Source organism: Leptopilina boulardi, unplaced genomic scaffold, assembly GCF_019393585.1.
Source record: "Leptopilina boulardi isolate dan_hultmark-lab unplaced genomic scaffold, ZJU_Lbou_2.1 LbouV2_273, whole genome shotgun sequence".
Lineage (NCBI taxonomy): Eukaryota > Metazoa > Arthropoda > Insecta > Hymenoptera > Figitidae > Leptopilina > Leptopilina boulardi.
In genome coordinates this window covers 1,772,013-1,791,048 of record NW_026137833.1, presented here as the reverse complement: position 1 = coordinate 1,791,048, position 19,036 = coordinate 1,772,013, and the positions used below count along the sequence as shown (strand labels likewise).

General features: G+C 28.7%; 1 protein-coding gene across 1 annotated transcript in view; it reads left to right on the top strand.

The window, feature by feature from the left end:
- The window catches only part of LOC127281518 (glutamate receptor ionotropic, kainate 1), a 154,142-nt gene that overhangs the window by 87,546 nt on the left and 47,560 nt on the right, over window positions 1-19,036 (top strand). Inside the window, exons 3-7 of the mRNA XM_051305243.1 lie at window positions 1,047-1,208; window positions 5,733-5,984; window positions 12,789-12,964; window positions 16,855-16,908; window positions 17,747-17,911. Coding sequence (XP_051161200.1) covers window positions 1,047-1,208; window positions 5,733-5,984; window positions 12,789-12,964; window positions 16,855-16,908; window positions 17,747-17,911 — 809 coding nt within the window. The remainder of the gene's footprint in view (window positions 1-1,046; window positions 1,209-5,732; window positions 5,985-12,788; window positions 12,965-16,854; window positions 16,909-17,746; window positions 17,912-19,036) is intronic.

Sequence of the window (19,036 nt, the reverse complement as noted above, 5' to 3'; positions counted from 1 at the left end):
TAGAAAGAAAACACGCGCTTGAACTGAAATATCTGTCTGCATCATGTTCTCCATATTTTTATAAAGTTATTTTTATAGTCTATATGGTTCAGATACTTTTATAGGGACGGTAACGCTAATGCGGTCCTTCTAGAGTTTTTTAACCTACCGAGTTTTTTTTTTTTCTTAGAATCATCTTATAAATTTCAAATTGTTCAAGATACTGAGACTAATATGCCATGCAAAATTTTGTGAGCAAAGTAACTTAATCTACATTGTAAATTTTAAGTAAAGCATACAAGCTTTAAGTGAACATCATTTAATCAAATATTTTTCATCGAAGTTAACAGATTAATTTTGGTGCGGTTTATCTTTTTTTTTTTGAAATAATAGAAGATGTAACAAACTTAAGTGATACTGCATATATTCAAATTATATTCAATATATTCTTTGCTTTTAAAAATAATATTGAACTTTTACAAGATTTAATATTGTAAATTATGATAACACGTTATTTGGAACAAGTATATAGTGCAAAAGCTAATTTATTAATAAAATGACCCGATCCATCTTGACAAGAACAAATGATCGAAGAGTAAATTACTCTCGTGTTTCATCGAGTTATCTTGAAGTGATTTGACTCCTGAGGCTTCGCGTAAAACTTTAAAGTACAAGGATCACCTAAGTCTTTAAGAATATTTCCTAGCTTCAGGAGCTAAATTTAATTGGTCATTAATGCTCTTAAAGTTGAAGAAAATGTCATTCTTTTTTACAAAGAGAGAGAGAGAGTGCACATCAAAGTTTTTAACCTTCATGAAAATTTAATGATCATTAAATTTTTTAACACAGAAATACTATACTTCAAGATTGGAATTATAATTTCCATTAACTCTACATGTATTATTTATGAAATATTTATTACAATTTTGATATAAAACAAAAAAAAGTCTAATAAAAAATTTCCAAATTTCCAAAATTAAAGACTGATTTAAAAAAATGTAAATTCTATTTATAGATAACATTTATAATTATAAAAGGTTTTAGTAATTTAATATTTTTTGTTACAGGTGCAATTTTTACTGAAGATCAAAAAGATAGTCCAATAGAGTTGGCCTTTAAATATGCTGTATACAGAATCAATAAGGACAGAAGTCTTCTTCCTAACACCAGTTTGGTGTACGATATTCAATATGTGCCTAAAGATGATTCATTTAGAACTTCCAAAAAGGGTAAGTGATCAAAATTAAATACATTAAAACCGTATAGAGTGAATGAGGGGATTGCACCAATTATTTATTGCCTAGTACTATATTATTTAAAATAAATAAAAAGACCTGAATATCTTAAATTATTACGTTTCAATGAAACTAATAGAATTTAAAATAAAAGGAATATACAAGATAATTTGCATAATTTTAATGCGATCATCAAGTCAAGAATGAATTTAATAATATTGTTATTTAAAAGAATACAACCCCCTATTAAAATATGAATTTAAGAAACTCAAAAATAAACAAGTCAAGGTAAGAAACTTAAAGGAGTCTATTATAAATTGAGAGAATAATTGATATTCTCTTCTACAATTTATATATTTGAAGTGGATACAATTCGATCCTTTGAAGGTAAACGAATAATTAATGTCTTAAGTTATTTTTTTTTGTTTAATTATATAAAAAGCCATCTTTTGATGACTAGATTCGTTATCATCATAACTTAAATAAATAAAATATTTAAGATTGTTTAACAGAAACAATTAAAAATAATTAAAACTTAAAAAACTAACTTAAACAAATAATTAAATAAATATTTACCTTCAAAATCTCGTTACATAATTAGTTGCACATCAACTTACTTAAAACATCCTGTTAAGTCTAAATCAGATCTACTGAACTTAAATTGTACCTGGCCTATCGGCTTACCAACAATATGACTCCTACGGACTTTAGTCTTTGTTCAACTTATCTCTTTTTCAGTAATTCGCAAATTGATTCGTGAATCTCACTGTATATCCTCATTCAAACATTCATTCAACAGTCATCATACTACAGCACTGACTCTCACTTTAATTTAAAGCGGTCGTTTTCCGATGGTTTAGATAAAACACTACGGACACTTGACTTAGAACGGGATTTTTCCAGTCCCTAGAAACTATGCAGGTTCTTGCCCGAACTGTTATACCGTAACTCACACGTAGACAGTTTCAAAGAAGTTTGACAATTTATGGATCAGTTTCTTCTCCATTATTTTGCTCTAAGCGATGTGAGTTTTTAACCACGATTCCAACATCAAATGACCAAGTGGGACTCTTTCCTCACTCAAGCAAGGAAAGCTTCCCGGGATATCTGACCCTCGTGGTATCATTAGACTCAGGTGCAAGTACCAGTTTGAGGATTCTATCCAATCCACGAGCCTGACCGCTCCTTCCTCCTTATTAGTGGCCTCTTACGACACGCAGAGGGTAATGTTGGGATTATCCTCCTATTGATGTCCACACGGCCAACTAAGGAATATGTGGTGAACTAGTTCACCAGTAACTCCTCAATCTCCTTGGCTCGGATTATATCCCTTGCCAAGCATTCAAACAGTACATACACCAGTACATCAGCAACTTAAAATTCATCTGGACACTTAAAACCTTGTTGCTCATGTATCTGTCTGAGGTTCGTTCTAAGTTCGTTCCACTTAGGACAATCCATCAACATGTGTTCACTTGTTTCGGCCGGTTCGTTGTATTTGCAACTCAGGTCCACTTTCCATCTTAACTGCGTTAGAACTGGCTCTTGTAGTGATTCGGCTGTACCCAAGTATACTTGAGTCTCTAAACAGCTTACTGACAAGGAGCAAAACAAGGCACAAAAATCGTAGGGAAGTGAATCCAGACGTCAGCCATACACAGGTCGTGGGTGCAAAAGCTCCGAAAAAGGGAACTCCTAATCAAAAGTCGGAGACAACTCCAATAAGGAGGCCTTCATCGCGTAGGTTATTAAGGCGGTCGAAAGCATGGGTAAGGTGCAGTCTGTGGATCGAACGGTCGCACTTGTAATCCTCGACTTGGATTGCCTTAACCAAATAGAAGAGGTCCAGAGAGCGTCAGCTAAAGATCTCGAAAATCCAAGAAGCCAGAAGATGACGGTCTTAGAATGCAACAATCGAGGGATAAAGATCGCGGTTGTAGTTACCGACCCAGCAGAACCAGACAGGCTGGAAATATTAATCCGCATATAGATTGGTTTTATTTGTTGCTCAATCAAAAGAAGATTGATGGAATACGATGTCATCGCATTTTCTCTTTTTGATAAAAAATTAATAAAACATAATTAATGCAGAAATCAAAATTTACTAATGTTATTAGTTTTCATAATTCTTCTTATCTGCAAAGTTATTTTACTTCATATTTAATCTTAGTAATTAAACTGGTATTAAGTAAATTAGAAGCAAACTGAAAGATATGGATAAGACACGAGAATTCTAATCTCAAAAGTGCATACATGTAAGATTAATGAAGAGAAATCAAATTCTTATATTTTGTCACAACTTACAAGTGTCAAATACATTTTTTTAAAAAAAACAATGTCAAAAAATTTCTCATTTATTATATGATGAGAATGTAATACTGACAGAAAAATTATTATTTCAAAAAATATTTCATTTTTTTAGATTCAATTTGTTTCCTGTCTCTTTATAAATAAGCTAGATGTATTTTTATAACCTAAATAGGCGAACCACGTTAGCATATAAATATGTAAATACAGAGAGGGTGGTTAAAATGAATTTCTATCACCTCTCGACGTCTACTGGCAAATACGCGGAAATCTCACATCCCGTCCAAGGGTTGCTCCTCCTGAATGTATCCTTCCATGAAATTTCCTTCATAAATCCTTTCTCCCATGACGTGTTTGTCTCTCACAGGTTTATTGTTTTTTTTCCCTCCCTTTCCACCAACATGCTACACTATTTTTTTCATTTTTCTTTCCTCTCGAGATACTTGTGTTCCGCTCCCTTAATTTAAATTAGTGAAATTTCACTACAATTTAAATAAGAAGACTAATTTTACAATGAGAATATTTTATTAACTTGATAATGATGATTCATTTTTAAAATTAGTAGAATGATAATTTTAATTAACAATTAAATGTCGTTTGTAAGTTCAAAATTGCTTCATTTGTTCTGAAATATAATTAAATATAAAATACAATAATTCAACAATCATTTTAGAACATTAGTATTCATATGTATTTACACTACGGCACTTACATATTCATGTTTTTCTTGCGCATGGACTTTACTATATATTTGTCAGCAGAACAATATATTATATGTGCAGAGTGCACGTTATAAAACGTTTCATAAAACGCGTCGTGAAAACAAAGCCAAATGGTGGCGTTGGATGTACAATTTTTCATATTTCATTGTACAATTTTTTCTTTTTTTGAAATGTACATATTTTTGCAGCAGCAGGAAGCAGAAATAATATGACAACCTGTATTAACTTCTTATCTATTTTTCTAGAAGCATGTAATGCACTGTGAACATATGAAAGATGATAGTTAACAAAATGCCAAGTTATATAAATTATTATCTGTGTTGAAAATTGTGACATCAACAAATAGTTTATGTAATAATTTTACCTTTTCGAAAATGAATAGAAATATAAATACGTAGGTATAGTTTCAGAATTAATTTTCTCAGTATTATAATATGTTTTAATAATTAAATTTGAAAGTACAGAATGCCTACATCATAATTCCGAAACCAACATAGATAGAAACTCACAGTCCAATATTATGGAGATATGAACTGTGAATGTATATTTTCCTCTATGTAATATTATATATAATAGAATAAGAAATATGAATTGAATGAAAAATCATTTTAACATGACATGAAAGAATCTAATACATTTTCTGCTTCGAATCAGCGGTTTAGTATACATATAAAAGGACGTTAAAAGACGTGTCAAGAATTTTTTTTGATGCTTGAAAAAAGAAAGTACATGAAGTAAAATGACAGAATTGTACACGTTTCTTTTCGTAGATTAAAAAAAGGATGGTTGTAAAAATAAAATCGAGCATCTGTACAATTGGAAATGTATTTTCTACAAGTGGATATGTATCAATTTCTTTAAAATGCTGACGGAACTTTTTACTGCAAGACATTGTACAATCGGTACTAACCATAAATCATCATTTTTATATACCTAAAGAAATTTCGTAATCCGATTTTAACAACATGTTCTTCTTTTGTTAACAGTATGAATTAAAACCTTTTTAGTGTTGTGTAAAATAATTTTTATTAAATATAAAAAAACACAAAAGTGTTCTTGTACTTTTGTACTATTCACTTTCAATGGCTTAGAAATTTCTTCTTGCGGTTAGTTTAAATCTTTATCAAGAACATTAAAGTCACCAACTCTACGAGAAGGTGAAACCTTTTTTTGCATCTCGATTCACTCAAAGCAACTTTGCTCTGAACTTTTACTGGCAGTTCTACTGTGGGTGAACATTTTTTCAAATTTAAACAAAACGATTAAAAATCCAACTGATGATATTTGTCACCAAATTTGACATATTTGTGAGAAAGTATAACTTTATTGTATGGTGTGATAAAATTTAATTTTAATGTTGTAATTTTCACAGATGTTCAAACATTTCGTAAAACAATCGTATTTGACGCTTTATTTACGATAAATATTATTTTGTACATTACTAATTAGAATTTAATAATAAATAAATTTTTTATTGAATTTGTTACAGCCTGCCAACAATTATCCAGATCGGTCCAAGGAATTTTTGGTCCCTCAGATCCTCTGTTAGGTGCGCACATACAAAGTATTTGCGAAGCACTAGATGTACCTCACTTGGAAGCAAGAGTAGATTTCGAGCCTACTTTTAAAGAATTTAGTATAAATCTTTACCCCGCTCAAGATCATCTAAATAAGGCATTTAAGGACCTTATGTCCTTTCTGAACTGGACAAAAGTCGCCATTATCTACGAAGAGGATTATGGTAAGTTAAGAATAAAGTTATTATTAGTATTAGTAATTAAAGATTTTAAACACAAATATTTGTTAATCTTGTCATTGTAAGGAAAAACAAGATTTTCTTTAAGACTTCAAATTACATACAGATAATGTAGTTGAGGAACTAGCCAAAAAAGGAGTTAGGGAACAATAACAAATCCACCTTTTCCGCTACTTTGACTGAAGGGTACTGCAATGATAGACAGACGCCTCTATTAGGACCTCTATTACGCCCTTTTTTCCCCACAAAATAGACAATTACCAGAAAAACGCGCCAAATAAAATGGAGAGGCAGTTAGTTATAGTCGTACTGGACATAAATACACCCCAACAGGAGTGAGAGTGAGTTAGCGTTGACAAGCTTTGTGTGCTACCAAAAAGGACCAAACGGAAGTTCTGCTTCCAGACCAAAGTCTCACCCGTCCATACAATTACGAGCGTAATGCGTTCTAATTCCCTCTTTAGTCGTCTGTTACCAACGCGTGATGGGTTACAGGAAAACTATTCTCGAGCCAGTCAACCACGGCAGATTTACACATGATGGGTTCAATTTCACACAAGGCGAACACCAAGGCAGGCGCAGTGCGTTCAATACCTTTATCCTTTACTGAGGTGGAGTCCCGAAACTAGGACCGGATCATAGCTTGACGTTAGGATTTAAACAGTGAATGATAACGGAACACTTGAAGAAATGGCTGAAGATGACTAAAAGACAACGGAATAGCTACAGAACTACGGCCTGAAGACAAGTAAAAGACTAATGGTGATTAACGTAAACGCAGAATTCCGTAAACCTGATAGAAAAGAGGCGAAAATCATAATAATGCTGTTAAATGGATACGGAGATTTACGCTATCATAGGCATAAAATAGGAATTATAGAAGATCCTAAATGCCGCAAATGTAAGGAGAAACATGAAAACTCGAGGCACGTTCTTGTGAGGGTACATCAATAGATTAGAGTTTACATCTTCCTTGATGAAGTATTTATCGCTACTAAAGATCCTTACCGTGATTCCATTCCTCTGGTGAGGGCTATGGGCTCAAGCATAGATGTAGCAATGCAAGAACGTTAAGGGATTATCCAAGTGTCAGCTGCTGCTAAAGCAACCGATTTTAAAATAATAACAAAAACCTTAATTGGTAATAATGGAACTTCAGAAAGATACAAAATGTATTTCGCGCTTCGAAGTCAAGTTCTTCAAAGTAAACCTTAATTGTCAAAAAATTGAATTCATCTAATTCCTAATTCTTTTGTAGACATGATCTTTAGAACGACAACATACCTACAGGATTCCACACTTTGAAGTATGATAGAGATCATGTTATCAGGGTTGAATCGAGTCCCAACTGCCACAAACATGGCTACCCTGTCAGCGCTCTAGGGCTCGAAGGAAAATACCGGGTATTCTGCGTCGTCCATTAGGGATTTATAGCAATACACGCATTCCGGAGTTCTTCTTATTTTAAACCTGTAGAAGTACAGGTTAAAACAACCATGATCTGAGAACACTTGTGTCAGGCAGTAGCCAACTTTGCCTTGTTCTAGCTAATTACAAATTAATTGGTACTTTTTAAACATTATTAGAACCGCTGATCCAATATAGCGGACAAAAGTTAAAAATTGATTCGATTCAAATTATATCACTTTTAGTCAACTTCTTCATGGAAGTTAATCTCAATTGACAAAAATGGAACTCCACAAAGTTACAAAATATGTTCACAGCTTATCCAGGTCAATTCATGTCAACTTCTTCGAGGAAATTGACCTCAGTTGGGAAAAATGGATCTCCTAAAAGTCACAATGTGTATTCCGAGTATCTAGGTGACTTTTGGTCAATTTCAATTGTCACCGAGTAAAACAAAAAAGTCTCCGCCAATTGCTGGTAATCTTTTAACGTGTGAAAAACGATTAATCAATATTTTGAATATCGAAAAAACTGCTAATAAATTTTTAATGAAATTAAATAGTATATTTAGTATTATAAAGTAAATGAAATCTTCCTGCAGTATCAATTCTAAAAAATATACATAAAAAATAGTTAGAAAGTGTATTAAACTAAAAGTTTAATAAAAAACAATTCTACGTAATATTGTAAGTTTTATAAGTTAAAAATTTTATAAGAAAAAAAATAAGTAACATAAAGTTTTAAAAATTGAATTTACAGAAATAAATAAATGGAGTGGTATAGAGAGTGAAATAAAAGGTGTTAACAAAGTTTTACCTCAGAGAAAAGAATTCCTGCCGCGAAAGCTCTTATACTGTCAAGACGAAAGCAACTTATCGGCCTGTTTTATCTGCAGGCCGTTTTCTTCTCTCTCTCTCTTGGAACGGCAAATAAGAACGATAATGTACTACGACAACAAACGCAGACGTGTACAGCGACAAACCAGAGCTCGCGAAGTAGCAGAGATGCAAGCGTAGCTTTGTGTAAATTCAATTAAAGTCCCCACTGGGCTTTATATGGCGCATTTTTACTTTTATTCTGCCTCTTTTTTTTTAAGCACTTTTTTTTAAAAGAAAATAGGAGTAAGTCAAGAACGACAAAAGCGTGAAACTAGTTTTTCGTTTTTTTCTTCTTTCTTTTATAAAATATATAAAAAAAAACATGTTTTTATTATTAAAATTCCAGAAAGGCATCTTTTTAAATGGTTTTCTTATGAGAAATTCTATAAGAATGTAAAACTTGGTTTTGAGTATTATATTCAGAAAAATATTTATGTTTTCATGTTTTATATTAAATCCTTTATTAAATGCTAAAATAGTAAAGCCGTCAAATCCCTAGCTTCTAAATTTTCAATATTTTAATGCACTTTTTTAAAACTTTTGTACTAAATCACTAACAATACATATTGTAAAATTTGACATACATAATAAAAATGTCTATATGTAGAAATTTATTTTTTACACTTTTCGCCACTTCTCTCGAAAATCGTGATTTAAAAAAATGTTATATTTTATTTAATAACATGTGAAATTTCAATTTAAGTGTGTTAGTAAAATCAAATTTTTTATTTTACACAAAATCATTTATTTCTATAAAAAAAAATCTAGCATTTTAAAAATTAAAAAAAAACTTTTGTCCTAGTGGTCGATTGAAAATAATATTCATTCAACCCAAAACCTAATGCTAGATAAATCAACTAATATGTCAATAACATGTTTACTTATAGATGGAGTAACAATAGGTTTCTCTGCTTTAAACTAAACACCAAATATCTATCTATAGGTTGTTTTCCATTAATATTAACAAAAAGATCAGCAGTGGGATTACTAATAGCGCTAGTCGCTATTTAGCGCATTTCGTTATTTAGAATTAAAAACTTACATATTTTTAGTGAAATTTGTTCCAAATCATGGCCAAAATAAAATATCGTTGACAATTTCTTCAAAGCTTAAACTGCAAGATAGTAATTTAGAAGAAAATATGAACATAACCCCTCTAGATAACGACATTGACATAGAATTCATGTCAATTTCCTAAAATATTTTATCTACGTAGCAAACAAATACAACATGAAGGTGGAATCAATTCTCTAACTTCATGTTTGCCAACTGTTTGTTTAAAATAAAATAATTAACTAGTGACGAAATAAATTATACTTTATTATTGTAAATAACCTATTAATTTAATAAATAACAACTTTAAAAATAAATTATCTAGTTTAATGTTAAAATAATTTATAAAGGGAAATAAATTTTTTTAATTTAATTTAATAAATAAAAATTAAGAAAATTAATCTTATTGCAAGAATTAAAAATAATAATTGCATGAGATTCAAAATTAGGATATTCTTTACCAGCCTAAATTTAAAAATTGATAAATTTTTTAAATTAAATTAATTAATTATTTTTTAATTTTTTAATTAAATTAATTTAAATTTTCATTTTTTGAAAAACTCTTTAACTCACAAAAAATGCCCTATACATTTTATTAGTGAACTCTTGCGTGAGAACAAAAATTCTATTTCTGAGGTTATATCTTTAAAATTTTTTTCCCATTTTAGACAATGTCTAATAGAAAATTTTAATCCTATGAAAAAGATAATAAATATAAATGCAATAAATATTTAATTATTAATTTAAAAAAGAAAAGTAAATAGTTTATTATTATTGGATAAAGTTGAATTAGTTTCTTGATTTTTTGTAATGATAGAAATTGGAATTAAAAGTGTTATTATAATAATATTAATAATTATCGTTGCCTCGAATTGCCTTTTTATAACTTTTTGAGATTTGAAGTGTTACACTTGAAAAATTTGTCATCCTTTTAGATACTTCTTTTAATTGCTTCATTAATATGAATAATAATAATATCATTAAGCAGAAGTGTATAAATTTAAATGTAAAGTTCGTTTTTTAATTTTGTGGTTTTGTATGGTCTAAAATAATCCTTATATTATGTGAGAAAAATTTCGGTGCGTAAAGTAAATTTCAGTGCGTAAAGTAATATTTCAGTGCGTAAAGTGAATCACTTTACACACCGTTTGAAAAAGAGCTTCTTTACACACACTTTTCGGTGTGTAAAATTTAACTTTAGAGGTTAGTGTTGCAAAAAAAAAATTGTTAAATTATAAAATAAAGCAAATATGAGAAAAAAATACACAGAAAAACAATTGTACCAACCTAAATCTATCAAAATGATACCATTTTTTTTAGTCACCCGATAGCAAGAAAATTTTTCAAAGTGAATGTAGCTTTAAACCGTTACGTAGCGAAATCTTCGTAGCAATCAAAACTACATTCACTGTAAAAAATTTTTTAGCTATCGGGTGACTCAAAAAAATGGTATCATTTTGATAGATTTAGGTTGGTACAATTGTTGTTTTGTCTATTTTTTTTCTCATATTTGTTTTACTTTATAATTTAACAATTTTTTTTTTTAGAATCAAGAATGTATCAAATTCATAAGGATTTCCCACGCTGAAGAAATGAAGCAATTAAAAGAAATATCTAAAAGCCTGACAAATTTTTCAAGCGTAACACTTCAAATTTCAAAAGTTATAAAAAAGGTAATTCGAGGCAAAGATAATTATTAATATTATTATATTAACACTTTTATTTCCAATTTCTATCCTTACAAAAAATAAAGAAAATAATTCAACTTTATCCAATAATAATAAACTATTACTTTTCTTTTTTAAATTAATAATTAAATATTTATTGCATTAATATTTATTATTTTTCTCATTGGATTAAAAGTTTCTATTAGACATTGTCAAAAAATGGAAAAAAAAGTTTAATTTAAATCATTTTGAAGATATAACCTCGGAAATAGAATTTTTGTTCTCACGCAAGGGTTCACTAAAAAAATGTATAGGGCATTTTTTGTGAGTTAAAGAGTTTTTCAAAAAATGAAAATTTAAATTAATTTAATTAAAAAATAATTAATTAATTTAATTAAAAAAATGTTTAAATTTAGGCTGGTAAAAAATATCCTAATTTTAAATCTCATGCAATTATTATTTTTAACTTTTGCAATAAGATTAATTTTCATAATTTTTATTTATTAAATTAAATTAAAAAAATTTATTTCCTTTATAAATTATTTTAACATTACAGTAGATAATTTATTTTTAAAGTTGTTATTTATTAAATTAATAGGTTATTTACAATATTAAAGTATAATTTATTTCGTCACTAGTTAATTATTTTATTTTAAACAAACAGTTGGCAAACATGAAGTTAGAGAATTGATTCCACCTTCATGTTGTGTTTGTTTGCTACGTAGATAAAATATTTCAGGAAATTGACATGAATTCTATGTCAATGTCCTTATCTAGAGGGATTCTGTTTATATTTTTTTCTAAATTACCATCTTGCAGTTTAAGCTTTGAAGAAATTGTCAACGATATTTTATTTTGGCCATGATTTGGAACAAATTTCACTAAAAATATGTAAGTTTTTAATTATAAATAACGAAAAGCGCTACATAGCGACTAGCGCTATTAGTAATCCCACTACAGTTGCTTTATTTAAAGTAGAACAGTTATAACGTTTTTTTGTTTTCTCTTATTAATTATTATTATTAGAAGATATTTCACTTTAATTCGGAAAATAAACCACTAATGTATTAAACGATATAAATATAAATAATATGAATATGAGAGCATATGAATGCTTCAGTATCATCAACGTATCTGAAATATATAGCGTTGCTAACTCGTTTTTTAAAATATAAAATTGATTTTTAATTCATTCTTATTAGCATGTAGGGTATTATTATAAATTTGATCACAAATCTTATAGTTATAATAATTAATTTTAAATGAAATGAAAAATTAATTTAAAATTAAATTCAAAATCATTACAAAACTATGTTAGAGTAGTACAATATGTTTGTTAAATCACTATTTGTCTAGTCAAACATAAATTTGTGCCACGTCAATTTCATTGGCGAAAAAAACATTGTGTATACCTCTCTCGTTGTAGCATATGAACAATGATCTATTGCTTTTTCATTCTTTGCGTGTTTGAAAAAAGTACTGACATTCACTGTTTCGTAAATCCATTATTCTCGTCTATATGGTTTGTCATCGTTGCCGTCGCTATTCATAAAAATATATATATATATATAATATATCTACATATATTGTATAAAATTAAATATTTTAAAATTATTATTGATGCAATAAATTTGACATAAATATAGAAATATAAAGGGAAATGATAAAACTTTTTAATATTTTGTCTTACAATAATTATATATAGATATTTGTTGAATGATTATAATTCATACAATTAAAGAAACTTTGAAATAATATGAAACTTTTGAAAATTATTATTTCAGGTTTATTCAAACTTCAAGATCTTGTGAAGACGCCACCCTCAACGAAAACTGAAATGTATATACGTCAGGCTGGTCCTGATACTTACAGGCAGGTCCTTCGTGAAATTAGAAACAAGGAAATTTACAAATTAATCGTCGATACTGATCCAGCGCACATGCAACAATTTTTCAGAGCTGTAAGTAAAATAGTTTTTAATTTTTTAAAATTGGTTATTTTAATTAAATAAGGGGTTACGTTCCACTGTAGGAGGCTGAAATTTAACGTTTTCTTGCTATTTTTTTCGTGGAAGGAAAAAATAGAAAGATTATTAAATTGAAGGATATTGTTAGGCATATTTTTATGTTTGTAAAAATATTTTTTTTATTTAAAAAAGTTACAAAATGGCGATGTTACGGTCGTTCATCGAAGATGGTTTTTATTGGAGGAACTCCACTGCACACAGCACACAGGTTGCGAAAGTTAATCTGGAACAAAAGAAATTTTTTATTATTTTTCTAGTCACAGACTTCAAATATAATGCTCAATATAAATATATAAAAAAAATTATTTTAAAATTCAAGCATTCTTAAAAAAATGTTCTAGCATATTGGATCCGCCATTTTGAATTTTAAAATTTTACCATCATATTTGAATTCAGGGACCTCGAAAACGTTAAAGTACCAAGTCTCATTGAAATCTAAGCACTTTTTAAATTTTTCTTTTCGCCATATTGGATCCGCCATTTTGAATTTTAAAATTTTACCATCATATTTGAATTCAGGGACCTCGAAAACGTTAAAGTACCAAGTCTCGTTGAAATCTAAGCACTTTTTAAATTTTTGTCCGCCATTTTGGATCCGCCATTTTAAATATCATATTTGAATTCACCGACCTCGAAAACGTTAAAGTACTAAGTCTCGTTAAAATCTAAGCACTTTTTAAATTTTTCTGTCCGCCATATTGGATCCGCCATTTTGAATTTTAAAATTTTACCATCATATTTGAATTCAGCGACCTCGATAACGTTAAAGTACTAAGTCTCCTTAAAATCTAAGCACTTTGAAAAATTTTCGTCCGCCATTTTGGGTCCGCCATTTTGAATTCGCCATTTTGAATTTTGAAAAATGAACTTTAGTTTTGTATTCAGTGATCCTAAATGCTTACAAAAAAGTTGTTTTATTAAGTTTTACCATGATATACCGGTTTTTATACTTCAATTTACCATTTTTTCCTAAAAAATACTAACTTCACTCGACTCCCAGGAGCTCAAACAAATAAATCAAGGGTTCCCTATAATTTTCCTTTATTCTACATTTATTTAGCTTTATTTTGGTCCAAGGTTCATTCAATTTGGTCAATTTGTTCAAGAGACATTAGGTTTTTGAACATGAAATTGCAAAAATAACACACTGTGCGCAGGTAGTTGGTTTGGAGCAGCTGGAACGGCTTGGAAAGGAATGCAAAATTTCAAGGAAAAAATTTTCCGATCCATATATAACCTTTTGTTCCTTATTCTAGAAGGTTCAAAGAATTTTATAACCCAAAAAAATTATGATTTTTTGAAAATTCTACAATGGTGTGAAAGAGTCTTGCACCACTACTGAGTAGAGTAGTTCAAGGAAGTACTTGATAATTTCTCCCTGAACTGATATCTACCCCTTCTACCTAAACTTCTATCGCTTCAGCTAGAGTTCATATAGGGAGAATTGAGACAGATTTCCCTTTCCACTACTTTTTCACCTTACCAAAAGTAATACTTCTGTAGGGTCCAGTAAAAAAGTGCCGCCACCTTGCCGAAATTTTCAGTGCTGCCCACGGTAGATCTCGAGGTGCTCCTTGGATCTGTGCTAGTCTGGCTCACGATTATTATTTTATTATTTGCCATGTTCTCGTACTTGGAAAAGCTGACTAGAGGGAGAAATTTGTATGAGTGTTCCTGTCAAAGTTCATCTTTCGATTACTAGTCAGACTGGTGGTGTGACGTAGCCAAAGGGAGTGCTCTGGAGTGGGGTGTACATAGGTGCTCCTACCTTCAAACCTACCTTCACCTTTAGGGTGAACGATTAGGGACTGGTGATGGAGGGGATTAATAGAGGTGCTCCTCTTTAATCTCTTCCCTCCACCTATCAATGCCTCGTAAGGGTTGTCTATTAGTATTTTCTTAACATTCTTTATTTCCGTTTTCTTATGTCGGTCGACGGAATTATGTATATTTAATTAAAAATATACTTAACTAATTATAAACCATATAATAGGAAATTAATTTTTATTATAATAAATAATAATACTGAGAGATAGAAAATAATTTTATTAAAAAAAAAAAAATATGTTGTATAAATTTCTCTTATTACTGAACAACTTTTAAAACAAAATTTATAAAAATGTTTTCTGTAAGAGGTTCCAAAATTTTTTACAAAAAAAAAAGATTCGTAATTGCTATTTTTTTGCTGTATACTCTTATAGCAGAAAAATATTGTTATCAGTATAGGATCAAAGTTAAGCCAAACTGTTTGGGCAAATGCCAAAAATTGTAGAAACGACCCAAGGATTTTCGCTGCTTCTTCTTGCATTTCATACAATGTTCTTGGTAGGGATCAAAAATGCTCGTAAAAATTGATCTTTTAACATTAAATTCCAAACACGAAACTTCTTAATGTGAACCAAATATTAAGTGCAAAAGTATATCTTAAAAATTGTATTTTTTATAACTTTGTATGATTTTTACCAGTAGAAGAATAAAAAAAAAAAATAAAGAGATGTCTAAAAAACTTACAGGAATTCCTGTTTCAAAATTTTACAATAATATTTAAAAATAATATTAAATTTGAGAGAAATCTTTAAAAGTAATGAAAAAATTTACTAATTTAAAATGTCATCTTTCAATAAATGATACAACGATATATATTTATAAAGTATGATTCGAGGGAAAATATTTCATCTGTTTTTTGCAATGATTAAAAATATATTTTCATATCGATACTAATAAATTTTTAAATTACCCAAATAATCATACCAAAGCTTTTTATGGATTACGTAGAATTTATAAACCAGTCTGCACTTTACGTTTTACAATAATCCAATTGATAAAAGCTGATAATATATTTCAATATTTTTATTAAAAAAACCATAAATAAAATTTATTTATTTCTGTAGATATAAAAAAATGTTAAATTAATTCGTGATAATTTTTTAATATTTTCAATTTTTTAAAAATTTTACTTACATGTATTGAAATATTTTTTTAGAAAATAATTTATTTAAGTTAATTATATTTTTATAAAAGATTTTGAAAATGTAAATTTAGACATTTTTGAAATTTTATTGTCAATACAATAAAACTATAGAAATTAATTTGAGTGTTTATAAATTTTAATTTCCCTAATATTTTTTTTTTTTTATTGTTGAATAGTATATTCTTCATTTTATTTTTTAAATATTCTTGAAATACGCAGAGGTGTGAATGTTTCGTGAAAGAAAAAGTTTAAACTCTTTATCCTTTTCATTGCGAAAAGTGGATTGTATTTAAAAAGTTGTATTGTTTCTATAAGAGTTTGTCTTATCCTTTCATTGATCTTTGCGAGAAGGCGTCTTGTTAATGTTCTTTCTGGAGAAACTTACTTTATCATAAAGTTTCTTCTTTTCTAGATATACTCTTAACGAACTCTTTTAGGGAAAAAAAAGAACGAGAAAAAATAATGCAATAGTTAAAAGTCGTGAGTAGTTAAGGGTTATTATATGCCTTGACGATAAACTAAAAAAAAAATTAAAATACAATTAAAACACTTTTCTATTAAATAAAATTGAATTTTTTTTTAATTTAAAAAAATTTTTCTTCCCTCACAACAAAAGGATATTCAGGATATCCTTGGGACGTCCTGGGGATATCGATTTGTTTTCGGCGGTTTGGATATCCCTGGGATATCTTAGAGATGTCCATGGATATCCAGAGGATATCTTAGGGATATCCGAATCGCCAAAAGCAAATGGATATCCCCAGGACGTCCCAGGGATATCCTGAATATCCTTGTGTTGTGAGGGTTTGTTCATTTAGTGCATTGGATGATTTTTGATTTTTGTTTGTTTCAGATATTACAATTGCAAATGAACGATTTCCGATATCATTATATGTTCACTACATTTGTAAGTATTATGTACATTTTGAATTTGCATTAAATTTCTTCCTAAGTTTTATTTGTCTATAAATTTTATTTTGATAAATAAATAATATAATTTTTAACACATACGAGTAAATTTATTTTTCTTATCAATAATATATCAATTTATATTTATTATCAATCAAAGATTAAAAAAAGACATTCTCATGAAAATTTTAATTTTAAACATTATTACTAATGAAGAATAGATTATTAATTTAATTATTCTTTGCCTCTTAATTAATTTTAATAGAAAGAAAATAATTATTTAAAAATAAAATCAACTACAAATCAACTTTGAGTATAAAAGCATTTTGTGTATGAGGGATTTCCTTAAAGTTTTTGTTACGTTTGATGTATACACCAGAGATTCCACTATCTATGTTTGTTTAAGATCCCAATTTGCACAGAACGACGCAAACAAGATAGCTCTTAGAGACATGTTTTTTGGAATGGTAATTTCTCCATAAACACACATACACACATACACTAGAGTTAAACAAATTTAGCTCAATTCCCTCTATCTATATAAATGTTGAAGTCAAGATTTACGAAATGTTCACTCTCTATCGATTTAATCAATTTTCGTACATGGCCTAATAGACCCGACCTACAGCAAATCAAGCAGTTTCAACACTGCAAGCCACATAAGCTTTCGTCGACCAAATTACGTTGCATCTGTATTCAATTTAAATAAATTTAAATAATTAGATGTTTAAATGAAATCAATTTTTGCATATAATTTATGTTAAAATTTTTTTTAGATATTGAAATATTTCTACAGTAAAATGAAAAATTATTGCAATTTTTTTTTATACTTTTAGGATATAGAAACATTTGATTTAGAAGACTTCAAGTACAATAGCGTGAACATGACTGCCTTTCGATTGGTTGATCTTGAAGAGCCGAAGGTTGTCGAAGTTCTTCGACAAATGGAACGTTTTCAACCCATTGGACACGCTATTCTTAATAGAACTGGAATTATCCAGGTTAGTATAGAAATTTTGAAAAATTACTAAGAAATTGAATATATCTTTCTTTTAATTAATTGTATTATTATTATTATTATTATTATTTTTGTGTGTAACATTTCTGAAATCAATCTTTTGTTATAAATAGATTCAAAATCAAAAATTTTAACTTCATCAAAATTGAAAGAATGATTATGAATAGATCGATGTTCATTTAAAACAGATTCAATGTTTTTATTTTTGTGTTCTTTAATTCGCATTTCCAAACTGTGTTTTGATTCGCCGATGAAAGTTGTTAATAACCGGAACATTTGAAAGCAAGTGGTAGAAATGTGACTGAAATGTTCATGAAAGGAAATTATACTTTGAATATCGTTAATTTTTTATTTAATAATTAATATACACTATTAATACACTTTATATATATTTAAACGTATGTACATACATAACAAATTGAAAACAATATTATTTAAATTAAAATTATTTTATTTCTGACAATACCAGGAGTAATCCTGTCGCCATCAATAAGGCAACGATCGCCTTCACTTTAAATATACGAACCTTGTACCGTATTATTTAAAGTTATTTGAAGTTATTGAAAATGATATTGTACTTACATTGCTGACACTGGTGAGAACCCGTTTCTTCTTAGACCTATTGCTTCTATTTTCTTTAGGAGCTCCTATGGTCAACCTTTTCACTCACTGTCTTATTTGATACTACTCTTCTTATCCATAATTATTTCTAACGTAATTAGCCCAATCCCTTCTCTACTGCTATATGAGCTATCTTTCTCCTGACCTGGCCTTAAGAAAGGCGAAGATAACTAATAGTAATAAACGAACAGGTATATAATAATAAATGTTAAATTGACCTGAAGGATCTTCCGGCGTTAAAATAGACCGTACCTTTCTATCAATGAAAACTTTAATATAACGAAAATTATAATAAACGAAAAACTAAAAAATAATAAAATATAACTTTAAACAGAAATAAATTTATTATAACGGTAACAAAAGTAGTAGAGCAATTGTTACAATTAAACTTATAAACAATGCCAGTTTACTTTAATTTGTTTGTTTGGTCTTTGTCTATAATTTAACAACAGAACTCATTGTCAGGTTTTTGTTAACCTATGGAAGT